At 52.5% G+C, this 27,021-nt stretch overlaps 2 protein-coding genes across 4 annotated transcripts; both read right to left on the bottom strand.

The window, feature by feature from the left end:
* Positions 1-4,598: 4,598 nt before the first annotated feature.
* KCNJ4 (potassium inwardly rectifying channel subfamily J member 4) lies at positions 4,599-26,274 on the bottom strand. 2 transcript variants are annotated; one of them, XM_064655093.1, is made up of 5 exons: positions 26,143-26,274; positions 25,104-25,208; positions 23,285-24,475; positions 10,654-10,828; positions 4,599-9,411 (listed from the first exon to the last, which is right to left on the bottom strand). In XM_064655093.1, exons 4-5 carry the CDS (start codon positions 10,674-10,676, stop codon positions 8,082-8,084), a joined length of 1,353 nt encoding a protein of 450 aa, XP_064511163.1. In that variant the 5' UTR covers positions 10,677-10,828; positions 23,285-24,475; positions 25,104-25,208; positions 26,143-26,274; the 3' UTR covers positions 4,599-8,081. The 2 variants fall into 2 exon arrangements, with proteins under 2 accessions (XP_064511163.1, XP_064511162.1); XM_064655092.1 differs by lacking the exons at positions 10,654-10,828; positions 23,285-24,475; positions 25,104-25,208; positions 26,143-26,274 and adding an exon at positions 9,693-9,808.
* On the bottom strand, positions 13,165-15,131 carry LOC135414378 (endosome-associated-trafficking regulator 1-like). 2 transcript variants are annotated; one of them, XM_064655095.1, is made up of 2 exons: positions 14,452-15,131; positions 13,165-14,340 (listed from the first exon to the last, which is right to left on the bottom strand). In XM_064655095.1, the coding sequence occupies exons 1-2, from the start codon at positions 14,547-14,549 to the stop codon at positions 13,290-13,292; spliced, it is 1,149 nt and encodes a 382-aa protein (XP_064511165.1). In that variant the 5' UTR covers positions 14,550-15,131; the 3' UTR covers positions 13,165-13,289. The 2 variants fall into 2 exon arrangements, with proteins under 2 accessions (XP_064511165.1, XP_064511164.1); XM_064655094.1 differs by having other exon boundaries at positions 13,165-15,127.
* Positions 26,275-27,021: the final 747 nt, after the last annotated feature.

Consider the following 27,021-nt stretch of genomic DNA (forward strand, 5'->3'; position numbering starts at 1 on the left):
TCTTGCATTTTAACAATGAACAATGCATTTTGAGCTCATGAGACCATCTGACTGCCACAGGAGAACTGTGTATCAAACAGAGCAGCAGGGAACATGCAGATTCATCTGGCCAGTACAGCTCCACCAGTGCACCTTGTACCTCCTCTGCAGCAACCCCTGCCAGTTATTCTCACCCTGACTTGCCTCTTCCACTGACCTCAGACTGCCCAGTCCCATCAGCACCTATCAGATTGCTGAGCACTGCTGGCTCGTTGGGCACTCCAGGGCACCCTATTATTTAACCCTGCCACGATGGGTACAGACAGTCACCCTATGTCTGCAGCCTTCCACTCCACAGCTGTTTTTCATCACTGCTCTTCCCTGCTTTCCCCACAGCCTCATGCAACACTGGAAGGGTCACATAAGTTTCTCTATTCAAGGCAACCTCATTGCTAGTGAGCCCAACACTGTATCCTGGAAAGCAAAAGGCACACCGTATAACCCAGAAGGCTGGTGGCTCTGCTCTGCTTGCATTTAGTCAGATCCTTCTATGTGGTACCAAGCGTTCTGCTATAGGTCTGCCTCGCCTGTCATGTGCTCGCACCCACTCTCCTACTGATTCATTATTTCATCCCTGAGAGAAGCACGTGCAGGCTGCAGGTCACTTTATATATATCTTCAAAGTCTTCTCTGGAGTTCCTGCGTCAGCCTGTCCTCCTCTGTTCGATACCCCAGGAGTGATGCGCAGGCCCGTGTTGGGTCCCTGATAGACACACAGAGGCTGTTGCTGGGTGAGCATCTAATCACCTGTAAGGAGCAATTTCAAGCTCCTCATTCTCTTGGTCTCACAGTTTCTGTAACAAGGCTTTGTACTTTACAGGCCCTCAGCTGACTCTGTCAGCGCTGGGACATTCAAACAACTCTATCAGTGTACTACAGCCAGGGACTCAAATATTACCGGGTCCCAAGTTTCAAGACGTACTATTTCAGATCTGGGGCCGGCACCAAAATGATCCTGCTAATTTCAGAGGCAAAAAAAAACTTTTAAAGCTCAAATATCCTGTATCTCTCAGACTATTTCAGGATGGTGTTTGTGTTCATCCTGAACTCCTTTGCAGGCACTGGGGCAGTGAAATCACATCACTCCACTTTACCTCTTTTCTGGCTGACCTGACTTTGACAGTGAGTCACTTGGAGTCTGTGTGCCTGGGCTTCCCAGAAGGCAGAGGCATTCCCCACACTAAATGCACCCTTCTGGAGGGGACATGGTCAAAGCTTAGCTTTGTGCTGATAGCCCACTGACTGCTCTGCTGGTGTCGCTTTCCCCATGAACTGGAAGAAGTCCAGGAGCTGAGGCTCCCTACAGTTTGCAAGCCAGGCTGCTGTTATTGAATATCCCAAGGGGGTATGAAAAGGTTGGTTGCCCAAAGAGCTCTCAGGGCATTGGAAACCCTCTATCTGACAGCCCTAGTGCTGTCACTTCCATGCAGTTTCACTACCCCTCTTCCACCATGGGAGCATGTTGGCCTGTGGCATGGGAGAGGCAGCAGCACCTTGCTACAGCCATAGGTTGTACGTGTCCCATCGAGGGACTGACTAATAGGAAAAAAGGGGAGCAAGACTCATACACTGAGCACATACAACCAGGCAGGGCTGAGAGACAACTGAAGGACGAGCAGGCATCAAGGTGGCAACCAGAAGGGCCTGACTCTGAACAAAGGTCATCTCTGGCTACCTTCCCAGGGCTGGTACAGCTTTGTAGGCTTCTCCCCAAGAAGAAATGAATATATCTAAATATATCTAAACTGTTTTCAGAGTAAGTGGCTGCTCTATGAAAGCCATGGCCTAGCTGTCAGGTGGGCAAACCCTTATTGCAGGTTATGGGTGCAGCATTGATGGTGGGTGCTGGTCCTCTCAGACACTACTTTCCGTCCAGATCAAATATTTCCTCCCCTGATCCCCAGCTGTGCCCCACAGCACTGCCTGGGGAGTCAGGCTCAGCCCCAGCCCCACAGTGTTCCCAGTGCTGGGGCCAGAAGCAGCACTGGGTGAGCCCAGGGAGTAAGGAGCTGCAAGGATACTGGGACTTGTAGGGAGGAACACAAGGCTAAACAACCCCAGCTGCTGAGAGAGCTGGGGTTGTTTAACCTGGAGAAAAGGAGGCTCAGGGGTGACCTTATCACTCTGTACAACTACCTGAAAGGTGCTTGTAGCCAGTTGGGAGTTGGTCTCTTCTCCCAGGTAACAAGCAATAGGACAAGAGGAAATGACCTCAAGTTGCACCAGGGAAGGTTTAGTTCGGTTATTAGGAAAAATTTCTTCTCTGAAAGGGTTGTGAAGCACTGGAACAGGCTGTTCAGGGAAGCGGAGGAGTCACCATCCCCAAAGGTATTTAAAAGACATGTAGATGTGGCACTTAGGGACATGGTTTAGTGGTGGACACGGCAGTGCGGGGTTAACGATTGCACTCGGTGACCTTAGAGGTCTTTTCCAACCCAAGCAATTGTATGATTCTATGACGCCGGGACCCGCGGGGATGCCAGCCTTGCTTTCAGCTCTAGATGGTGCTCTGAGGCCAGGCAATGCCCGGGCTTCTACAGTCTCTCAGTGCCACTCACTCTCCCTGTGCTTCGTCCTGCAGGCGGAAAAACACCGGGGCTGGGTAGGGCAGGACCCCCACCCTGCTGACCATGGCAGGAGGAGAAGCCTGTGTAGCCTTTCCAAGAACTGGCTGCCATCTCATCTCCCGCTGGTGTGACAACCCCGGCCGTTGGATCCCGTGTCGCAGGTGGCTGCGGAGACAGACTGCCTTCCCTGCCTCCTCATCCCTCTGCTGTCCCGTCGATCTGCCCCAGCGAGGCTGCCCCAGCTGACCCTACCCCACCCCATGCGCTCAACACCCCAGTAGGCTGCTTTCCCTCCTCTCCCCCTCCTGCGCGTGCAGCAATAGTCCGTCCTGGCTTTGCGGATTTAGCACAGGGCCGGCGCCCGCGGGGTTTTCCAATAGTGATGCTCCATTAGGGCCCAGCTCTGCTCTTATCACAGCCAATGCCAAAGTCCCACTGACTTCGCGGGGGCAAGAGCAAGCCCTTAATGGCCTGGGAAGGTAAGGCTTTTTTTTACTGGGTTGGGGGTTTTTTTGGTGATATTTAAAACCGTGGCCACTGTCCAAAAGCTGGGAGAGACCTCAGGCCTTCCTGCAAAGGCAAAGAAGAGATGCTAAAGCTCAAAGCAAACAGAGGAGGCATTCTTGCAGAGGACACAAGCCTGCACTCAGCTGCTGGGGCAGTGCCATGTGCCCTGCTCCACTCCTGGGCAAAACCGGAATGAAACCGAGCTGTTTGAAAACTGCCACGTTTGTTCAGTAGCACAGACATTTTCAACACCATTTCCTAACCTTGGAAATCCAAACCCATTTTCTCCCCAGCTGAGATTATTGTTCTGTTTCTTGAAAATATTTTTAGTTGCAGTGTGTATCAAAATGTTTCACTGAGCAAGTTTTGTGTGAGTTGAAAGGTGCCAATGATGATTTCTTTTTAAAAGGGTTGTCCAAAAGTGTCACCAAAAATAAAACATGAAACAAGCTTCTCAAGTGTCATTTCAAACAACAACACTCATTTGAAAGCTGGCAAGAGTGACAACAGCTTGGTTAGTTGTCATGGGGTAGAGGAACTGAACCAGTGCCTGGATCTTATTCATAGGGAAGAAGTCCTTCCTCTCTCCATTATATTTCTGGTATTTGAATAGCTTTCAATAATGAGCCAAGTAAGAAGTTCAGAAGAGAGGAAAGAAATATGGATTGTGGTCGAATAAACAAAGAAGCAGCGTCTTCCTCCTGAAAAGCAAGCTGCCAGCCCCTTGGGATTAGATGCAGGTCCTGAGAAAGTGGTCCCTCCATCAGACCCTGGAGGAGGGAGGAAGCTGGAGGACATCATGCTCTGTCATTCGATAGAGATATCTTCTCTGGAGAACACAGGGCAAGGAGGTGTCATCTACCTGAAAGACGATGCTACACATACTGTATCCAAAAGATAAAATATTTGGTGTGTTTATGATTATGAATGTCTCAGAGTGCTGATTTGAAGAATCCTTGAAAATGTTGAGTCTCCTCTATAGCAAACAGCCTTCCAAGATGTATTATCCTGGTGGCTTTTCACAGGCACGTAAGAGAATTCCCAGCATAGAAGACTTTTGTTGAGATGCTGCTGCTGTGTGGCATTTTTGTGTATGGCATTGGGTGTTTATGGGATGAAGTTGTGGTGGAGGATGGATTATGCCCCATTGTGTGGCACACACATGTAGGTACGTGCAGTGTGTACTCGGACATGGGTACTCTGTGATTTTAGTGTGCAGGTACAGAAGTTCCTGTGCAGAAGCTGTGTATCAGCAAAGCCTGTGGACATGTGTGCAACTTGCAGAAACAGTCCCTGGAGTGACTGCACCATGTCATTGGAGGAGCTGTGTGCAGCAACATCAGCACAGCTGCGTGAAGAGTGTCTGGTGGGCAGAGATTTACCCATCATCTCTTTCTCTCGCACTCTGGTTGTTCCTCTCCTTCCCTCCGCCCCCTCCTCTCAGCCCCCTTTTCTCTCTCCTCTCTAACGATCTGACAGCACTGAAAGCTTTCTCACAATTTTATTGTGAACAGCAGGTAACTGAATATTCCTCAATGCCTCAGTATCTTCTCCACTGTGATGCCAAACATGACATGGAAAGGGCCAGCAGGTTCAGACACATGGAGGGGGATGGAACATCAGCGTGGCTGCATGATGCTTGTTTGCTCAGCTTTACCTACCTTTTCTCATTTTTCCCCCAAGAGCCACACCAGCTGATGTGAGGAGCAGCAGTGCTGACCTCTTTGTTGCCTCAGCCACTCCAGCTGTGCATGCCCATGGCCCTGGTGCACCATCCTTGCCTGGCATCTCTGGACACTCACTCCTTGGTGATGAGCCTCCCAAGAGCTAATGGGCAGTGGGCACTTTGTCCCACCAAGCAGTGCCATCTGCCTCCAATGGATGCTGTATGTCAGTGAGGAGGGTGCCCAGGCATGAGGATTCCTCCTCTCCTGGAGGCCACCACCTCAGCCTGTGTCCTGAATGCCCGTGTCCTCGCACGCAAAGTCCTTCTCTCTCGGTCCATTAGTTTGTTTCCACTGCCATGGCCAGTGGCAGGCACCCAACTCTGAAAGCTGTATTAAAAGCCAGATCAATACCAGCCCCTGCTTATTCCCTCAGGGGGAAGTAAGTAAATAATGAAAGGAGGGAGTGACTTCATTTCCTAAACCAGCAAACCTTTGAAATTAGCGCTGAGAGAGGCACCCCAGTTCTCAAGTGGGGAATGTTGGAGCTCTGAGGAGAGGCAGCTCTGCCTCAAAACTGGCAGAGCTGGGAGAGATGGTGGCTGTTCAAAACTGGGTGTATCCATCATTTCGGTGAAGGTTCTGAGGCAAACTGCTCTGGCAGATGGGCTCTGGAGCCAAGGATTGCTACAGAGTAAGGAAGAATGCCTTCTTTGCCTCAGTCTTTAATAGTGAGACAAGTTGTCCTCAGGGTACCCAGCCCCCTGAGCTGGAAGACAGGGAGCAGAACAGAGCCCTCATGATCCAGGAGGGAATGCTCAGTGACCTGCTACACCACTTAGACACTCTCAAGTCAACAGGGCTGGATGGGATTCATCCAAGGGTACTGAGAGAGCTGGCAGAAGAGCTCACCAAGCCACTCTCTATCATCTACCAGCAGTCCTGGCTTACCAGAGAGGCCCTGGGTGACTGGAGGTTGGCCAATGTGACACTCATCTACAAGAAAGGCGAGAAGGAGAATCCAGGCAACTATAGGCCTGTCAACCTGACCTCAGTGTCAGGAAAGGTCATGGAGCAAACCACCTTGCCATCACACAGCATGTGCAGCACAACCAGGGAATCAGGTCCAGCCAGTATGAGTTTGGGAAAGGCAGGTCCCACTTGAGCAACCTGATCTCCTCCTACCTCCTGTCACTAGGTGACATGCTTAGTGGATGAAAGAAAGGCTCTGGATATAGTCCACCTGAAATTCAGTAAAGCCTTTGGCACTGTCTCCCACGGCATTCTCCTGGAGAAATTGTCTGGCTTGGATGGGTGCACTGTTCTCTGGGTAGAAGACTGGCTGCATAGCCAGGCCTGGAGAGTGGTGCTGAATGGAGTTACTCCAGTGAATGGAACAACCTGGAGAGGAGAGCTGCTTCCCCACAGAACCTACATCCTGTGATGAGAAACGGCCGTGACTGGGTCTAGACATGTCTTATTAATCTATCTGTGCTCTTTCTGAAACGCACTTCCATATTACCTCACCTCCTCTTCCTCTTTTCCCCTTCCTCCTGTGCCACCTGCCTGCTGTGTCTGCTTCTTCCTCTCAGTCCTGCTATTTCCTTCCTTATCCTTCTGCTTCTTCCCCTCTTTCTGTTGCTTCTTAAACCAATTCCAGATAGATATTGAGACTCTGTTTTTCTGCTTTTAGGTCAGAGGTTGGGTGGGACATAATTCCCTCAGCCTTTCCCCCTGTAGCACATCTGTTGGGTGCCCAGAGCAGCTTCCTGAGCTCCCTGTTTGTCTTTCTGCCCTCATCTCATCTGAAGTTTTGAAGGGGTGATTCTGCTGCTCCTGAAGGAAAAGGCTCATCAGGTTTTCACTTCTTTTGTGAAATCACAGCAAAGTGATGTTACAAGTCTAGCTTTGGTTGACGACCTCCCTAATTTCCCCTCTACTTGCCTCTAGCGAAAAAAGAGGCTTTGACTTTTTTATGGGTTTTTTGGGCCTTCCATCTAGACCAATGTCTTGCACATCTCTGCCTCTTTATCAAGCATAACTATAACTTTTCCCTGGGCAAAACTCTCATCTCCGAAGCAAGCAGAATTTTTTGACCCATCCTACTGGTGATTTTAATGCAAATGATTCCCTCTGTACACACATTTGTATGACCTTCTTCCCCTAACAAATTCTCTGAGTGTCTTATTGTGGGTCTTTACCAGGGAGGCCCAGAACAAGGGAGCCCTTGTGCTGGAGCTTTCAGGCTCCAACACCATATAAACAGCAAACATTAGCGCTAATAACCCTCATCAGTCTCTATACCAGGCTGCAGCCGTGGGATTTGTCCTTTGCTTCCAAACCTCCCCTTGGGATATTAGACTTTATTAAAAATAAATAGTTACAAATTCAGTTTTACAGCTGATGGCAGCAGGGAGAAGAATGAAGGAGGTGAAAGGAGCAAGTGGAGGGTCTGCTGTTCAGTCAGGTCATTTGTCTGTCATCCTAGCTGTGCCGTGCCAGGGAGCAGTCTGAGTGTGGCAAGAACTGGGCCCTGCCTCCTCCGCCAGGCGTTTCAGGAGAGGAGCAGGATGTGTTTTTCAAGAGGACCGGGAGAACTGGGTCTGAGTCCGTGGAGCTGAGCTGCTTCTGGAGGTGACAGATACCAAAAGCCAAGAGTAGGCTATGTAGTATGTCCTTGTCTCCTACCTTCACATTTGCAGTGGAAGAATATGGATTTCATTTCTTCTTCTGTTTTATATACAAAGAGACAGTCGTGTGCAACAAGCAACAAACATGCAAGTAAACTTGTCCCTTGAGATCCTTCCCCACTCCCTCCAGGAGTCCTGAACTCTCCCTTCCATCCTCGTCCGGTCAGTGCTTAGGAATTGCTCCTCTCCTAGAGATGGCCATGACCCCTGACAGCCATTGAGCCTACCCGTACCGAGAGGGGACAGAAAGTCTGCTGTTGCTTCAGCAGCAGATGCACTTGCTGCAGGTCCCAGTCTGTCCTTTGAAGGCAGGGACTCCTGTCACCTCTCCAGAGACAAGAAATCAGGCCTGCTGCTCTCCTGTCTCTGGGCAGGAAAGGGATCCTAGTATAAACTGCATACCTGGGAAGAGTAGTGTATCCTCACTCCTCTTCCAAGCAGTATGACTTCATAGGAAGGGGAGTATACCGGAGCAGCTCCAGGCCTTGATGTACTCAGGGGCTGAGAGGCAGTCATGGGAGATATCATTTGGTGGTCAAGGAACTTATCCAGTGTACGGGTGCAGAACAGAGGAGACTGTGGGCAATAGGAATGGAATGGGGAGACTGGAGGAATTAGATGGCTGACTCCCTGCGGTATGAGATTGTATCTAGAGGCAGAGTTGCCTGGAGCCGCTCCAGGTCCAGGTGGCTTCCAAAATCCATCATCTGGATGATACCTCCCTCCTCCTTGGTGCTGCCCCCTAACACCACACCCACTTCGTCATCATCTTCATCTTCATCTTGACTGACAAGTGCCAGCTCATTCTCATAGCAAAAGGCACTGGGAGGTGGGGGAGAAGGTAGGATAGTCATCTTACTTTCTTGTAGCTCCCGGGCTGAGCAGCGAGGTGTGCCAGCTACCTCATAGGTCTTGTGAAAGCGTGAATAATCCACTTTGTAGTGGTTCTTCTCCTCAAACACAACTGGTTCAAAACGATGACCCCAAAGGATTTCACTAGCGAGATAAGAGCTTCGTGCCTGTGTGGTCATGGCTGTGGCTTCCACCATCCCCTCCAGAATAACCACAATCTCAAAGTTCTCTGTCTCCAGCTCCTCCTTGCCAATCCCATAGAGTGGGCTCTCCTCATCAATCTCGTGAACGATAATAATGGGTGAGACCAAAAATATACGATCAAGACCCACATCATAGCCCACATTTAGGTCCCGCTGGTCCAGGGGGAGGTATTCCCCTTCCTCTGTCATGTAGGGCTTGATGAGCTGGGCTCGGACATGGGCCTCCACGATGTGACTCCTCCTCAGGTTGCCCACCCTCCACATGAGGCACAGTTTGCCATCCCGCACGGAGATGACTGCATGATGACTGAAGAGAAGGGTCTGGGCCCGCTTCTTGGGCCTTGCCATTTTGGCCATGATAGTGCCAATCATGAAGGAGTCAATAACACAGCCCACGATGGACTGGACCACAACTGCCATGATAGCCAGCGGGCACTCCTCAGTCACGCAGCGGAAGCCATACCCAATGGTTGTCTGTGTCTCCACCGAGAAAAGAAAAGCCCCCAGGAAGCTGTTCACGTGCATGATGCAGGGCTTTAGGAGAGAGGGACCACCTCCCACAGCTGGTGCATTGAGGTCACCATGGAAGAAAGCGATGCACCAGAAGAGGAAGCCAAAGAAGAGCCAGGAGACCAGGAAGGCAGCCGAGAAGATCATGAGCATGTACCGCCAGCGTGTGTCCACACAGGTGGTGAAGATGTCGGCCATGTAGCGCTGAGACTTGTTGCTCAGGTTGGCAAAGTAGACGTTGCACTGGCCATTCTTCTTCACAAAACGGTTGCGGTGCTTCCGCTGGGGAGCGTGGCCCTTCCCATTCCGGCTGTGCCCGTTGATGCTGCCCAGTGCAGAGACCTTGTGTCCATCCTCTTCAGTTGAGACGATGCTGTATCTGGGAAGAAGAGAAACAGGCATTTCCATCAGAAATATGTGAAGAATAACTTCACATATTCACTGAGACAACAAGGGCAGGAGACATGCGGGTGGCTCACAGGGCTAGAGTACTGTTGAATTTCACAACAGCACATTTTACTGGTTATTGCACCATGGAGCCTCTCTGACCAAATTGGTGGAGGTCAGCTGCAATATTTGCTGAGTCTTGCTGCCAGGAGGTTGTATCTAGCAAGGTCCTGACAAGGCAGCAAAGCAGCAGAAGCTTGTCCTCTGTGGTACCTTCCAGCCCTTGTGGTCAGGAGAGGTACAAGTCTTTGAAACCTGACAGTGGCTGGGATAGCCAGGAAGCCTGGGAGCAAGCACCCACTGCCTGGCCACATTTTGGCCCTGATATTATGCAAGGTTGGGAGTTTCTATTTTCTCCTCTGCTCTGCTCACTGATTTCATGGTGTGTGCTGACAATGTTTATACACTTCCTGCACTCAGGACAATTCTGTTGCCACAGCAACATGCATGGCTTCCAGCATCCTGTATCCAAGGCCAAAGGTGTAATTTGGAGATCAACAGTCAAAGTGCTGGCAGTTTCCTTGGCAGAAGCTACACATGCTTTCTGGGAAGCGTTTACCCCTCTGGCTCCCCTCCCTTGCAGGCGGCTCTGACGCTGCCCCTCATGTGATGCTGAGACAGTTGCAGATACTCCTTAAAGATGTGATGGTAGAAGATGCTCTGACCACTGAGGAAATCGAGAGAGTGCATTGAACTGCCAAGACCACTTTGCCCTCATGCCTGCTGAGCTGCAGCCTCACAGGACCCTGGAAGTGTCTCCCTACCACTCCATAGTGTTGGCACATCAGCTGGAGTCCACCAGCATGGGCTTCAAGACACCCATCCACATCTCACAGGAAGGGAAGATCTGGTGGCTGGAGTTGTGATTCCTGGGGACATGTGGCTTCTGCAGCCCTCCTGGAATCTGTAATTTCTGATCCAGCACCATGCAGTGCTTTGCTTCTCCTCAATAGTACTCCTCCAAGCACTACCCCTATGTACAGCATGTTTTGGTTTGGAGAAGGAGAGAGGAGTCACACCTTGGAACAGGAAAGGGAAAGACCCTGACAGGTAATTTGAGAAGAATATACCAAAAGGTAGGCTGAAGGTAGGCTGAAGGTAGGGCCTGAGGGGCCAGATGATGAGAACCAGGCCACCCAGGGCAGCAGCAGTCCTTGACAGGGGGGTTACTCACCTGTTGACTCGGACGCTGCCCATGGCTCACTGTATCATCAGATGTCAGGGGGCCACGGGAGCTGGAATGGCACAGGAACTCATGCAGCAGCACTCACATGGGACAAGGTGGCTCCAGGTTTCACCTCTGGTGAGCTGGGACTGGCACTGCCATTGCAAGTGCTCCTGGCACACACCTGGCAGAGAAGGACAAAGCAAAGCCCAGTCAGAACCTCCGCTGGCAGCACCCGTCCCAGTCCAGAGCGGCAGACACAGGGCTCACAACTGTTTGCTCAGGGTGGGTCTGGAGGTCTCCATGGGCACTGTGCCACAGCCTGGCTTAGTCAGGTGAGGAGCTGATGGATGCAGACTGGGTCACACGGCCCCGCAGCCCCCGCCCTCCCCAACATCTACTGCCAGCAGGGGAGCAGGGCTGGCTGGTCACTGCTCTCCAGACCAAGGGCACAACAGCTGAGCAGCTCACAGGGCCCTCACCCTGAGCCATTATATTAATATCAGAGCTTACACCAGGACGAGAGCTCAGCCAGGCTAAATACTTCACACACAATGGCTAACAAAGCATGGGCATGCACAGCAGCCCCCAGGGATCCCATCAACTCAGCCTGACCCAGAGGGGATTTATTTCCAGAGTGCACAGAACATCCCCCCTGTTTCAAAGAAAAGAAGAAAATTAAGTGGTAGAGCCAAAAACGAGAACTGATGGAAAGGAAAGGCTTAGGGGTAGCCAAGGAGAAGCCGGTTAGAGCAAACAAACCTTGCACATGCCCTGTGTACAGCATCCAAGGAGCAGTTCAGCAGCAGAGTCCTGGGAGGATGTGCAGCAGGTGCTATGTCTCAATCCAGTCCTCCCAGAATGGAAGAATGCGGAAACCAAAGACTCAAGAGCTCACCTATCTGTCTGCCCAGAGCTGCTGGGAAGTGAAATGAAGTGAAGGGGTAATGACTCACAGATTAGGAAGGGCTTTGTACACCCATGCTAATCCTGCTATGTAGTCTTTGGATTACAGCAGCCAGCGCAGAGCACAGGATGCAGACAGAGCCAGCTAATTTGTTTACTCCCAGCCTCACTGGTGAGCAACTAGTGTTTGCCAGATATGGGACAAATACAGAGATTTGGGGGTCAAATCTAAAGTTTAGATCTGCTTGTAAGTGCTCATGCATGGATAGGAGAGAGGAACAGCAAGTACTGTCTAGGATGGAAAAGCTGGTGAGAACCATCCTTGTCTCAGTCATTAGTGCTGCAGAATGGGGCTTCATGTGTCTGAGGGAGCCCACCAGCTTTCCCCAGTTAGGAGCACAGACTGGAAAGCATCAAGTAAGGAGCTTCAGACAACACCTCTGATAGGATGAAGTTTAACCAGCAGTTTCTCCTCCTGGTTACTGAGGCAGTTTAAGCTCTGTGGCAACACAAACATGGTTGTTCAGACCCAAGGGTATTATGGGACCAGGAGAAGACAACAACCTTGTAATCCACAACTCACCATACAGAGGCAAAAGTAAGCAGCTGCCCAAAAATTCCCATCAGGAAAAAAGCACTTTGGCACTGAACTCTGCCAGCTCCCACCCCTTCACTACCCTACAGCATCCAAGTCTTTAAGGAGGGTCAGTTTGACCAGATACAGGAACTTTGCTGTTAGCTGGGTAAACCTACAGCAGAACCTGGGGCTGGTAACCTGAATGAATCAGAAATGTTGATGTGATGAAGAAAGGTCACTTCATGTCCACAGATGATCCTGCTCAGATAAAGCTAAAATGCAACCTCAGTGATTACATGGTGAGTTTGGGCCACAGGCTCCCATATGTCTCTGGGAGGCGACAAAGGCGGGCAGTGTAGGTACACCCCTCTATGCCAGCCCCAGCCAAGAGAGGAAGGGCATCCTCTCCAACTGGCACCTTCCTTAGGCAGCCTGCATATGCCAAGGTCATCCTTATCCAACATTGACATCAGTATGGGAGGGAAGGCACTGCCACAGCTCACATATAGGACTTCACAACTTCCCAGAGGTTTCTTACCACCGACAACCCTCTTTCCCCAGATGCAGGAACAGGTGCACAATTTCTAGAGACTGAATTTGTGGCCCAGAAAGCAGCCAGCTCCAAAGAAAGAGGAAGGAAGGAGCTTCTGCTCACTGAAACCACGTGCAACAGCATCTGGATCTCTGCTCCTCACCCTTCCCACCTCTCCAAGAAGGGGCAAAGGAAGCAAGATGAAATACAAGGGCTTTGCTCATCTCTGATTGTGGCTGGTACAGCCATGGGAAGGGATGAGCACACTGTTTAAGAGCGTTGCATCCTGTGCTGTTGTGCTTCCTCCTGGCTCCCACACAGGAGTTCACGTCAGCCACAGCTGTGGCATAGCCTCTTGCGCAGAGCCCACCACAGCTGGACCGTGCAGCTCAGAGCCTGGGCAGTGTTTGCTGCTGGTTCTGCAGTACCTACAACTACCTGCAACTGATACTTAATCAGAAGGAAAGTATCTCCACAAAGGATAAAGGCTACCAGTCTGAGCACATTTGAGAATGGAAAAGCAAATGCTTTTATTTACAGCAAATAGCTGCAAGTAGGAGACCCATGATCTCAGTTCATACACTCATCCATAGAACTCACACAGAATTGCACTCATAGGTCTTTTTCTGCTTACAATTTGAGAATTTTGCTGGTAGATTCAAGGACCTCAGCAATAACAGGCAGAACCTTCATTCCTGAGGCAGGAGCTGCCTGATGGAGCCATTTGCGCCCATTATGAGCTTGTGGGGGTTTTGCCACGTGAAGTCCAAGTCGTGCTTCACTGCTCCCAGGCAGGTCTGCTCTCAGGTTTTCATTCTTCAGCTTGGATCTCTCCAGCTGTCCTTGGAGAATAAAGATCTTCTGCTTCAGCCTCTCCATGTTTCCTTCTGCATCCAGAGCCCGCTGAGTCATTAGCTGGAGATTACACTTAGTCTGCTGGACTACGGACTCGAGCTCTCGGGCTTCCCTCTTCCGTTCAGCCAGGCTAGTTTTCAGCTGCTCCTGCAGGCTTGACACCATGCACGCCTGGGTCTCCAAGCTGTTCTGGAAGTTCTTAAACATTCTCCTGATCGTGGCATTGTCCTCCCTGAGTGTGTCATTCTCATCCTTGAGCCTGTCATACTGCTCCCTGAACATGTTGTATTCCCCGCTAAGCATGACATTCTCCTCCATGAGCACAACGTTGTCCTCCCTGAGCCCGTAGAAAATCTCCCTGAGCACATAGTTCTCCTCTTCGAGTGCGAGATTCTTATCCTTGAGCACTTTGTTTTCCTCCCTGATCATGCTGTTCTCCTCCCTTAGGATGCTGTAGGTCAGCTGCAGGGATGGGAAATCCCTGTCCCAGATGGCCTCCTTGTGCAGCATGCAGGGCTCTGCTCCCATGGTGCACTGTGAAGGCCCCACGTAGGGGTCACTGGCATGGGCCTGTGGGGCAGCGGCCTCCATCTCCAAGTGCTGGTCTGTGTTACTCTGGAAAGAGTCTTGGGAGCCACACGGTGCCATACTGGCCCTTTGGAGACCAGGTGACCCCCGATGCCCAGGAAAATGTTGGGTCGGGCTGGGCTCCTTATCTCCAGACGAGTTGTCAGACTTTTTAAAATGGTCTTTGTAAAATGGTTCCTGAAACTCCTGATCTTCCTCCTCAAGCTCCACTTGTTCACCTTCCACCATGTTAGAGTGCCTGGGAGTTAGGGAAAATGGGATGGGTTCTCTCAGATCCTCTGTCTGACTGTCATCTAAGCTGCCATTGCTCTTGTTCGGGGGTGAAGAATGCGCAGAGTGGCAGGAGTACCTGAATTTGTCACTGTCGTCATCATCATCATCTTCCAAGCCTTGAGATTCTGGTAAGACACTCACCATTGGCCCAGAGATGCCAAGTGGCCATGACATTTTTCAGGGTGCTCTGGGCTGCAGCAAGTGGGAGAATCCAAATTATCCTCCTGGAGCCCAGATCACGCAGGCCGGTGACACTGACAAGCAGTGTCAACCTCTGCAGCCTCACTGATGCCTGTGGGAGAAGAGGCAGCCACCAAAATCCCTCCGTCTAGAACAGGAGGGAGTTCAGGAGAGAGTGGAGGACCAGACACCTCTATGTTTTGGCTCTGGACAACAGCTGGAACAACCAACATTCCAAGGTCTGTGATGTCATTGAGTTCCATGGATACTGAGTGGTCAGGAATGGGAGTGGAGGGGGTGGTGCGGGGGTGGGGGGGGGAGGAAACAATCAACTGCTCTCCTGATTCTGGAGGGGACTGGGTTAATTTTCTCCCTAGTAGCCAGTACAGTGCTGTGTGTTGGATTCAGTATGAGAATAATGCTGATAACCCACAGATGTTATAGTTGTTGCTAAGTAGTGCCTTACTTTAAGCCAAGGATTTTTCCATTTCCCATGTTCTGCCAGTGAGGAACTGCACAAGAATCCAGGAGGGACCATAGCCAGGACAGCTGATCCAAACTGGCCAAAGGGATATTCCATTCCATAGAACATTATGCCCAGTATATAAACTGGGGGATTTACCTAAAGGGGCCAATCACTGCTCAGGAATGGGATGGGCATCGGTCAATGGGTGGTGAGCAACTGGGTTGTGCATCACTTTTTTCTCTTAGATCCTGTTAGTCTCTCTCCCACTAGTTATTATTACAATTCTTATTATTAATTTGTTGTTGTTGTTGTTCCAGTTATTAAATTGTTCTTCTCTCAGCCCACAAGGTTTGCCTTCTCTTTCCAATTCTCCTCCTGACAGGGGCTGAGGACAGGGGGAGGGAGCCAGCAGCTGAGTGATAACTTAGTTGCTAGCTGGGGTTAAACCACAACAACTGCAAAGCCTTTTTTTGACAGCAGGAGGATAAACTATCCTACTGGCTGCAGAGCAGACCCCAACTTGGGGATGTTGCCAGTGGGCAGAGAGTGGGTCATGAAGCCACCTGAGACTTACAGCATGAAGGAGGGACAGGGACCATCCAGCCCCTGGCAGGTAGCATGGGTCAGAGGGGACAACTCTGCCCACAGGGTACTGAGACATTGCCACTATCAAGTTCAGGCCACTGGCATTTTGGTGCCAGGGCTCACCCTGGACAGGGGCAAGAGATATCACCAGCCAGAGGCATCACTCCAAGTTGGATGGCCAATGAGGGGTCCACACAGTGGTGCTGCCAATCTGATTCATTCCCTGCTGCCAGCTGGCACAGGGAAGTGTTAGTAATACCGAGTGTCACAAACTCAGAGCGGCACAAGCCAGGAGACGAACGAAAATAAACACACTTCCCACTTCTACCTCAACACACCCCCACAGTGCGTGGTGCCACCATGGGAAGGACAAACAGGCAGGCAAGAAGCCCTGAGCTTGGGACTGCTATCACACTGGTGCCAACATTTGCATTAGCCCCCTGGAGATGTCACTGTCCCTCCTCAGCAGCTGGTGGCCCAGGGCCACCACTGACTTCTGCCTGCAAAATGGATGCTGCCAGCTCAGCAAGGCCAGAGGCCCTACCAGGAGGCCAAAACCTATGCAAACACAGTTTGGAAGCTTGGAAACACAGTTTGTAGCTTGGAAACCTGAAACACAAACTGGATGAAAGGGGAAGGCTCAGAGATGTCTCTAGAAAAAGGGGGTGACACTCACATTCTGAACAGACACTGCCTGTAACATGGACAAGGGGGAGAAAAGCCTAGCTGAGGACAGAGATGGAAATCCCAGAGCGTATCCAAGGATCTTTCTACTGCCTGGGACCCACACATGGAAGAGGAAGCTGTGGGGTCAGTGCCAACTCCTGGGGAGCCAGATGAAACCATGCTAGTGGGTGCAGCATGGGGCACCCTGGGAGATGCAGGATACTGCAATCCGGTGAGATGCCTCTTCATCCCTCTGCTACCCTGTCCCTGGTGTATGTGAATATCCATATATTTCATAGCCTGAGGAAACCCTGGCAGCACTGTGGGAAGCTGGTGCAGCATAGGCATCACAGCCACTGTCTTGCAGCATTGAAGATGTCAGCCAGGTGGGTCTCCAGGGGCCAACATTCGCCTCCAGCCCCACAACATGGGCTGCCCCTCCTTCCTTCCCAACCACTTTTCCCCTCCTGTGTCCTAGATTGAGCAATGCTGAGGACACTACCATGATGCTGCAGTCATCTCCACCTTCCCGTGTGACACTGTGCTCCAGCAACACAAGCCATCGCACCAGCCCACACTGCAACCCCGCTTCTGCTCTGACCCTGAGTAGACACAGGGGGATGGGTTGTTGCTGTCCTTTTCCAAGGGATCTGTGGGCCAATAATGTCAAGGCACTTGGTGCTGACACAATGCCTCCCTTTCTCCATCCCCAGTACACAGTGAGGTGCCTCGCACATCCCAGTCTTTCTTCAGCCCCTGCCAGAATGGATCATATATTGTCAATCCTTCCTTAAATTTGCAGTGGAAGAATCTCATGAAACAGAACAGAAAAGTCCATGCTGAAGCACTCCCCCACTTCTCTTTTTATAACAACCATATCTGGTGCTCTGGGACATACACTGTGAACGACAACGGTGGAAAAATCCCAGAGTATTTTTACACTCTTAGTCTTTGCTTTATCTGGAGTCGTCTGGCAAATGCTTCCCTTCTGTCTGTGGTCAATACCGCAGCCGCTGGTTGCGCTCCGCTTTGTGCCTTTATCCCCATTACAGGTGGTGTAGCACTGGCTGGCTTTGAGATCAGCATCCACAGACTCATCCTGCCAGCTTGGGCACGGTGACAACACAGCAGATGAGCCTCCCGCCTCTTGGGGGGTCAGGACGGAAACACCCGCAGCCGAGAGGGGACCTCTTTGCCCTTTTGCAGAGCTTCGCAGATCCACAGCATTTGGTTTGTCCTCTTCATTATCTTTGTAACTCCATCTCTTCTCCTATTCCTCACAAATATTCCCAGTGTTCATGTCAGGGCTCATAAGGCAGCTCAGTGCCGTGGGGCTGTCCAGCCACAAGAGTCAGTGGCCGAGCTCTCGCTCGTCCGTGCCAGCAGGGCTGGGTGCCAGGCACTGTATGGGCACACACGAAGGCACAGTCACCGTGCAGGAGAGTTTTACCGTATTAAAAAGGCAAGTGACATATGGAAGGTGAGGGGAGGAAGCTGTAATCAACTCTATACCATTTTTATATACACACTTCTGCCTTTTCGTTCAATAATTATAAATAGATTAAGTGCCAACAGTCCCCATCTGCCCCTCAAGGCATGATCCGCTGACCAGTTTCCCTCTCCAAAAAAAGATTTTAGTAATGTACCTCTGCCTGGTTTACATTTTGGGATGGAGTGAGAAGGGGGGATATTTTTACCCCCCTGTGAAGCTCTGGAGCCTGAGGATGGGTAATATGAAAACAAAACAAAATCATTTGAAATTAAACCATCTCAGTGTGTGACTCAGAGCTATTCATAGCTCCCTGAAGCCAGCTGCAGCAACGGAGCCAGAAGGATTCTGCCCGTATTATTATTCCAATTACCATCTGAATTAAAAGTTTGAGCAGTGATCAGCCCACATGCTGATGGGAGGGGGAGAGAAGAAACGAAGAGAGAACGAGAGAAAGAGTGAGAGGGAGAAAAAACAGATAAAAATGGGAACCACACAAAGGTCCCCAGGATGACAAAGTCAGGAAGAGGCACAGAGAGGTGACAGCATCACCTTCTGCCTGCTCCCACACCACCCCAGCGATCCCTGCTCCAGTTGCACTGTCCAGGCAATGGCACTGCAAGAACAGCTGCCTGCTACCCAGGATCTTGGAGTAAATGGGGGATACCCCGTCTGGTGGAGCTGGTGGGACTGGCATTGGTCTTCACCCACTCTTCTCTGGCCAAAATGGGGCTGGGGGGGACAAGACACAGGGGCTGGGGATTGGCTGAGCAGGATCGTAAGGAAAGGATGCTGCTGGCACAGCAGCTGGGGAGAAATCCCTTCTTGATGAGTGAGGTAGGTGGGTGTTTTTCTTTGTAGCTGGCATCACAGGGAAAATTAAACGGTCAGAAGGCCCCTGGCCTTCCCTTGGTGGTTTTTTGGCCAAAAAGGAGCAGAGCTTTTTTGGCAGCCAGGGCACAGACCCCATCCCACCTGCTCCTGAGGAAACATGTGGACTGATGCATGCCCCAGCAGCCTGCCTGCTAAAACTATGGACTAGACCCCAAAGGGTTGGTGCAAAACCCACAAGAACTGAAAAACTGAAGGCATTGGGGTGTCCCTGAGGTCCTCACATCCCAGGCAGCTTCAGTGCTCTCAGGTTGCCTCCTCCAGCTTCCCAGCATAACTGCACCAGTGAAAAGGACATCTCTTCTAACCCCCCCATCCCAGGAACATCCTTCACTGAGCACCCTGCCTTGTGGGAGCCTTGATGAAAGGCCTTTCCCAGCAGCATTCCTGTACCCCGGTATCTCTGCAACACAGAGTCCCTGGCCAGAAGAGTTGCCCACGCAGGGCCTCTTGATGGTTTTTGGCTTGTTCAGGGGAAAGGGATCATTATTAGTGTACAGCAAAAGGGCAGCAAGGGCGGCTCACGTCATCTGCCTGCCCGCTGCGGTTGCACTCCTGAGAGGGCAGTACCTCTGCCAAGCACCCAGCAAGGCAGGTGCCTGCAAATGGGTTATGGATGATGACAACAACAGTGACAGCAGCAAAGGGCGAGCAATAACCAGGGCACAGCCTGCTCCACACCAAGACCCTGATCAAGAGAGGCGACAGCCACTGCTCTGCACTCAGCTGCTGCACAAGAGCTGAGTTCCCAGCGTGGCCTGGCTGCTGAGCATTAACCCATCAGCTGTAGGCAAAAAACAACCTCCCCTCAAACCCTTTGTTGCTATGCTAACAAGGAGCCCAAGGAGCCCAAGAGAGCCACGATTCTCCTGAGAGGGTCCCCGCTTCTCCCTTTTAGCCATGCCTGAAAAGCACCAGAAACAGAGTGAAGGGAGCATCCCAGGTAAGCTGGAAAACTGCATTCCCGCAGCGAGTGGATCAATTATTTCACTTCAGGTCTGTTGACTTGTATGGCTGCAGCTTGATCGGTCTTGTTTAACAAATGCATCTAGAAGATGTCAAGCCTAAGTGCTGCCCACCTCATGCAGTATGGAGACCATTGCCCCTTCCTTCACCTGCTCCCCACGTCCCCAGCACGGCAGGGACTGCCATCGCGGATGGGATCGGACTGGGGAGAATGGTTTGAAGTGGGACACGGTGGCTGCATTTGCACACTGCTATGACTGCGATATCCCCCCGCCATCTCTACAGGTTGCTGTCTTACCCCTGCTCCTCCAGGCTGTAATAGTTGCTCCTGCTGGCATCCTGCCTGCTCACCTGCCTCTCTCCTGCTGGCATTCGGTGCGGCTTGCAGCTTCTGCCTGGTCACCTCCACCCAGACACGAGGCTCTTTCTTGATGGCGTGGGAAAAACGGGAACAGGAGAGGAGAGGACTTCTGGGGCCGCTGTGCCTACTCCCGTGGCAAGCACCGCCTCTTCATAATGCCATCGAGATTTTCAGAGGGATGAAGAGCCTGTCTGTCCAGCTTCTGGGATCCCGGGTGCCCTTCAGCCCCCGCAGTCACTGTGCTGCTGGTGGGTTCAATCTATACAGCTCTCACGGGGCTTTACCTCCTCTATAGCAGAGTCATTTTTGACATCCACTTTCTATAAGACTACTTTCAGCTGGTCCCTCTGCACGGGTGCTGAGGCAGGCTGCCAGCAGAAAGGGAGCGGGTGAGAGGAGAGTGAAGCTGAAGGCAGGGAAAAGGAGAACAGGCAGCGGAGAGGAAGCCAGGACAAGGCCAGCAGCTCATTGTACCAGTGCTGGTGCTGCTCACCAGGGAGGAAAGGAGGTGAGGAGGGAGGCAAAGGGAAGTGTCAGGTCATTTTTCTGAACCTTTTGCAGGGGACAGAATGGGGGATGCTGCCTCACATGTTTTCGCACAGCACCAGGCTCCCTCTGAAGTGTTTTGGGAGAAATGTTGCCATAGAAATAAAACAGACGTCCAGATCGTGAGGGGCAAACCCACTGCCGTGGTGGCAGGGGCTGATGCAGGCATGGGCAAAGTAGCTGCAGGAGTCCCTGGCTGGCAGCATGGGGCAGTGCCAGACTGGAGGGTACCTTGTTCTCCACCCTCTGCTCCCTAATCTCTGATGACAGCAGCAGTGGTGCTGGTGCCAGGAGATGGTAGGCATCTTCTCCCCAGATAAACCAGTGGGTGAATGCCAAAGCTGTCCCTGAAGCAAGCTGCCTGCTTCCAGGCTCCCAGGAGGACAGGCATGGAGGTGCATGGGTCTGTGGGACCATTGGGGCAGGGTCACATGGCAGCCAGCTCATATCCCTCATCTGCCTGGTCCTTGGCACCATCTTCACTGCCGGAGAACAAGCCCGAGAGGTCTAAGGGTCAGAACCAGCTCAAAGGCACCCCCTGTCTGTCCCAAGACAGAGAATCAACATCTCTCGCAAGAAGAGTCTTCAAGCCCAACCATCCCCACTAAACCCACCTTGTTTGAGGAGGAAAACCAGCACCGGTGCCTCCCGGGGCTCCATGTGAGGCCCCTCCACCCTGGGGCACAGAGGCAGTACTGTGAAGGAGCACGAATTTAGCCTGACTCAGTTTCGCAGTGCTGCGAGGCAAGCGCAGACAGCTTCACTCAGTCCTTGCCATTCACAGAAAAACGAGCGCCAGCGGGAGGCTGGGAGCCGCGTGTATGAGTAAGGGATCGATTGCTAAGACGCCAGCATCCATCTATTGATTCCTGGCTGCACTGTCGGGTTAAGCCAACCTAGTGCAATAATGAGACAGGACAGGGGAACATGCTGAGGGCAGATTGCCATTAACTGCTCTGCTTATGGTCTGCACTGATGTCAGCACACGGCGGGCACAGGTATCCATCACCATGTCCTCCTCCCCATTGCTGCCACCCTCCCATCAGTGATACCACCCCAGAAATGCAGCCATTCCCAGGGTGGTGGCCAGTAGCTGAGCTTGGGGTGGCCAAGTGGCCAGAGGGACCAGTGAGGATCCATCCTGCCAGACAACTCCATCCTTCCCCCACCTCCTCACTTTCTGGCTTTCCTTGAAAATCACGGTGGGGGGCTGCAAGGGGCAAGGACCACTGCCAGTCCCCTGTCAGCACCACACATTGGGGCACTTGATCTTGGCACCCGAATGGGAGGAGAGATGGAAGAGGAGAAAGGTGGAGCAGTGGGAGCCCCACTTCCCTCCGGACCAGCCCTCTCCAGCTACTCCTGTCTGTGGTCATTCTTCACCATCCCTCCTCTTCCCCACCACCCCCTGTCCCCACCAGACTCATGTTTCCATCCTAAGGCACATATTTCCCCTGTACTTATTATTATTGTCAGTGGCCACAAACAGGGGTGGTCACATGCCAGGGTGTCTCAGGTTTCTGTGCGTCCCACTTCTGATGGTGAATGGAGAAGGGGCGTATTTGCATGTCTCCATCAAGATGTGTTCCCCATGCACCCACCTGTCGTCTCCCAGGCTCTGGGTGGCCCCAGATCCTAAGCTCATCTCCACACCTCCCACCCCCTGTGGATGCCTCCTCCTGAGAAGCCAAGGAGAGCACAGAGCAGGGGTAAAGGGTAGTCTTGGAGCCACATCACCTTCACCATGCATCCCCCGTGTATGCTGTCACTGTCTGCCCTTCACAGCACAACCCCCCACAAAGAGGAATGGGAAAAGGTAGAGGCCTCAGATCCTCTGTTCGCTTTGCCATGGATGGAGTCCAGACGGGGCAGTGGGGACAGGATCTCCAGGTTCTTGGCAGAGGGATTTGCTTGACTCCAGGTGTTTGGCCCAGAAGAGAGGGCCTTGTGGGCTGAAGGTGGCACCAGGAATATCCGAAGGACCCTGCCAGCACCACATAAACCTGCCTGCCCATTCGTGCCCTGGTGGGGATGCTGACCTTGCTAACAGGGAGCAAAGGCAGAGTTTCTCTGGCAGTTTGCTCATGGCTTCCTCTTGAACTCCTTTCACCCAAACCCAGTATGCAGAAGATCCTTTGCAGCTATCTGGAGAATGTTGGACCACCAGCAGCAGGATCAGCCATGCTGGGAGTAGGAAAGGTGGAAGGCAAGGGAGGGAGGGGCAGGTCTGGAGCCTGAAAAGCTCCACAGGCAGTAGGAGAACCAACACATCCCCTTCAGCCCCATTTGCACCCGAGCACTTGGAAAACGGATCTCCAGCTGCATTCTTCCCTGTAAACTGTCTGGGACCATTGCCCACATGGAGCAGGGGAAAAAGGTAAGCAAGACCCAGCCCAGAGCAAGAAGACACTAAGGAAACATGGGGAGCTGTAAAAATGAAGAAGCTACTTGAAAGCAACCAAAGTCAGGGTGGCAAGGGGCGGGGAGGGAAGTTGGGGAGGTTTACAGGCAGGTGCCCACCCCTGCCCCTCGGCCCACGGCCACCCCGGTAGCTGTATGTGCATATGCCGTGCACACAGGCAACTTTATTATTCACTGGCATAGTCACACGAAGCCACACATCTCTCCCTAAGTTATATTTATAGCTGTTCCTCAGAGTGAACGCAAATGAAACAATACATTATTTTCCTAAGAGAAAAAAAACCCTTCCCGGTCTCATGCCGATGAGGGGAGCAGCGCGCCCCGGCACCGCCTCTTACCCGGGTCCTGCCGAGGGCTGCTGCCTGCTCCAGCCGTGCCTAGCCAACATCAGAGGAAGGGGAAAGCGGACGTTTTCTCCATCTCACCATGAAATGTCTCAGCCAGACCGGAGGAATCAGGGAAGTCTCTCTGCAGCCCTCGCTCGCCTCCAGCTTAGGTTTATTTTTTCCCCTCGAAGAGCTACTTCTCTGCTGCGACCTGCTCCTCTCCTAACTCTGCCCTGCCCACGCCAGTGCTCTCCTCCTGCCTCTGCCTCTCAGAATCTTTTGCTCCCAGGAGCGTCCATCCCACGGAGTGCTGATGTGCCTTCGTGGCTCGGCGATGGGTTCAGGTCTCCCCCTCCTGCCTGATTCCCTCCTTTTCTGGCATTATTTGCCCGTGTCTCTTGCTGCCTCCCTGCTCTAGTCCCCAAATCCCCCCTCTCCCTTCCACTCTTCCTCCCTTTGCGCTCTGCTCCCGTTCCCTGGCTGCCTCTCCCCCTCGCTGATTGCTATGCAGTCTGTAGCTGAGAAGTCAGTAACTCTGTGGTAGGATCCAACAGCTTTCCGCTACTTTAGCCCATCCTCGCATGTGAGCTCAGAGCTGCGGAACCACCATGGGGGAGACGAGAGCAACCATCAGCACCAGGGAAGGGATGGCGGGGCCACCAGATGCCCTCAAGGGGGTGAATCCTCCTGCTGGGCTGGTGCACAGGGATGAATTATCCACTGTCAGAGTTTTTTCCCCACCTGGATTTGGGGTGCTGGGCTGACACCTCGCTCTGAGGAAGGACCAGGCTCTCCCAGCTGATGCAGAGTGTTTGCTGTGGGGCATTGCCTCCCCACTCTATAGACCTGGGGATTTCCTTCTGGGATGGGTAATGCTGGAGACAGGAGCGTGGGCACAGAGAGACCAGCCCTCGGGGCTCCAGGACAGTGCACAGCCACCCTGCCAGGAAACATGTCCAGGTAACCTCCTCTGGGTATCCATGGGCAGCAGCATCTCAGAGGCTTTGAAGAAGTCACTTCTTGGTGATGAGAGGCCAGGGGACTCTGCTGCAGTGAAGCCGGAGGCTGAAGAGAGCCCTGACCACACAGGCAGTGGCTGCAGGCACGGGCTCCTGGGGACAGCCCTGCTCCAGGACAGCATGGTTTGAGGACATGGTTTCCATATTGGTGTCTCATCTACTGTCTTCAGTGTTAAGGCCTGTGCTGAAAAGTCAAAAAATATAAAAAAAAAACATTTTGAGTCTCCTCTGGACTCCAATCCTGCAAAAATCACAACCCTCCCTCCTAAAATCATCCCAAGATCCCCTTGCACAAGACTCTGTGGGGCCTGCTGTCCCCCACTGGCATCAGCGAGCACTGCCGTGGTGAGCAAAGCCCGCTCCCACCTGGCAAAGCTACCACCAGGGAAGCAGAGGGTGAGTTTGGTAGCTCCATGCAGATGAGCAGCTGCAAAGCACGAGCTCATCAGCCTCCTGCATGGGCCAGCTCATCTCAGTGCACTCATGGCTCCTCCCTCCTGCTCCCGTGGCGGGACCCCCGGGAGCTGCTGCACCTGGATGGAATGGGGCCAGCCTGTCCATGCCCTCTGTACCCATCCCTATGGGAACTTTGTTCAGGTTCATAGGGGTACTTGCTTTCCCAAAAGCCCTGTCCCTAGGGCCCATGGGGCTGCTTCCCAAGAGCTACAGGCCAGTAGCTGCCCATTTGCCCTGTGGCAAAGCGTGACATCCCTCTGGCACCGTGACAGGCCTTTCTCCTCCGTGCAGTAAAGGGATGAAGATGCTGCTGAGACATCTTGCTCCTTCCTGGAGTGGGCAAAGCCACCAAATACCTGCACAATCCTGTGGTCATCTCGGCTTTAGGCTGAGTTTCCTCTTCTCTGCCTTTTGCTCCTCACTGCTGGCTCCCCACAAGACCTTACCGTGTTTCCCTTCACCTGTACAGCAAGAGGATGAATAGCTACACCTCGTGCATGGTGTGGCAGCCCGGCATGGCCAAGAGGCAGCTGGCACTGCCGGAGCCATTGAGAGGGACAAGGGGATGTCACACCAAGGATGCCACTGTCCCCCAGCTGTCTTTGTGCCCCCAAGGTGCCACGCCCTGACCGCCCCATGGCCACCGGCCCCAGCAGCGGGGTGGCTCACACTCGCCACCCCCGCTCGTCTCCACCAGCACCGTCTTTAATAAGAAGCGTGGAATATTTTAGCACCTATGGAAAAGCCACCACAGACGGTGGTGGTAGCCGTTGCCAGGGAGACGCTCCCAAAAATAGCCCCACTCCGCCAACCTTTCCCAATGCTGCTGTGGGGATTGAGGGAGGCAAAGGGATAGAAGGATGGAGGGATGAAAGGGTTGAAGGGAAGGATGGATAGAGGAATAGATGAAAGGAGGGAAAGAGAGATGGAGAGATGGATGGAGGAATGTTTGGAGGTATGAATGGAGGAATGTTTGGAGGGATGAATGGAAGAATGAATGGAGAAAGAGGGATGGAGGGAGGGAGGGAGGGAGGAAGGGAAGGAGGAAGGGAGAGAGGAAGGGAGGGAGGAAGGAAGGGAGGGAGAAGCAAGAGCTCCTAGGAAGGTGAGCAACTGCTGCCTGACCCCTCTCCTGCCTGGGAATGAAGACAAGTGCTACCTTTGTGCCAGCAGCCCCTGCTTGGACACCTATGGTCCCACGTTCCTGTGATACCAGCTAAGCCAGCACAAACCTTCAAGCACTCTCTGCCCTGGGCAGTTCTGACTTTGAGTGTTTAAACCAGACAACAAAGATTTGGACTTCTTAGCACCTGCAAGGCTCCCTCTACGCTTCTCCTGCAATCATCCCATCCTTGTCCCCCACCAGTGCTTTAGGACTGCCCCAGCCAAACTGACCTGGTCATGGGGGGCAGAGATGGTGAGACACAGAGGTGGCTCATGGTGTTCAATCCCACCATGTTTCCCAGCCCCTCCAGGTATGCTGAATCATTTCACTCTCTTGGATGAATCCCTGAGGCTGCCCACTCTCCCAGGAGGTCTGGATGCAGCTTGAGCCACATTCTGCAGCAGAAATGGAGGGGGGCACCAAGCACCTCTGTGGCAAAAGCACAGAAGCCTTCCTGGTAGCAGGAAACAAATGTTTTAGTAAGAAGGAAACCCCCTTTGTTCCTCTTATCCCAACACCATTGCCTCACAGGCAGGTAGAAGTGGGGAACAGCACTGGATGGAGCTGCTGTTGCCTGGCCCAGAGGCTCTGCAGGAGGAGCCTTCCAGACCAGCAGAGGCAGAGAGGGAAACCCCAAAAATAGAACTAAAGGGGGAGGGGGAGAGGGGGAAGAAAAATAAACCCAACAACCCCAAATTCTTGATTTTAATGCCAAATCCCAGCTCACTTGCCTCCCTGTCACCCTGGCGACATTCCTTGTGGTCACCATGGAAACCGGAGGCATGGAGAGAGCATCGCAGTGCAGGGTGGTGGCAGCACCCAGCATTATTTCGGGAGGCAGGGAGACACCCGGCACAAGGCACTTCGTGTTGTGGCAGGGAGGGAGAAGGGAAGGTTTATTTTTACTTGCTGCCACTTCATGTGCCCAATATTTCATCTCTTAGGGCCTGGCTGCCCCTTGGCCTCCTGGCAGCTTTCCCATGGCCCTCGTGTGCCACATAGGGATGTCCCATGGGGAAACCCCAGCCCCACCACCATGTCCCAGCTGGGTGAGCTCGATTGGGCTGCTCCCAGGAAGTCCCTCTGATGGTCACCTGAGCTGGGGATTC

The sequence above is a fragment of the Pseudopipra pipra genome, chromosome 5 (genome assembly GCF_036250125.1).
Source record: "Pseudopipra pipra isolate bDixPip1 chromosome 5, bDixPip1.hap1, whole genome shotgun sequence".
In the NCBI taxonomy this organism is placed as follows: domain Eukaryota; kingdom Metazoa; phylum Chordata; class Aves; order Passeriformes; family Pipridae; genus Pseudopipra; species Pseudopipra pipra.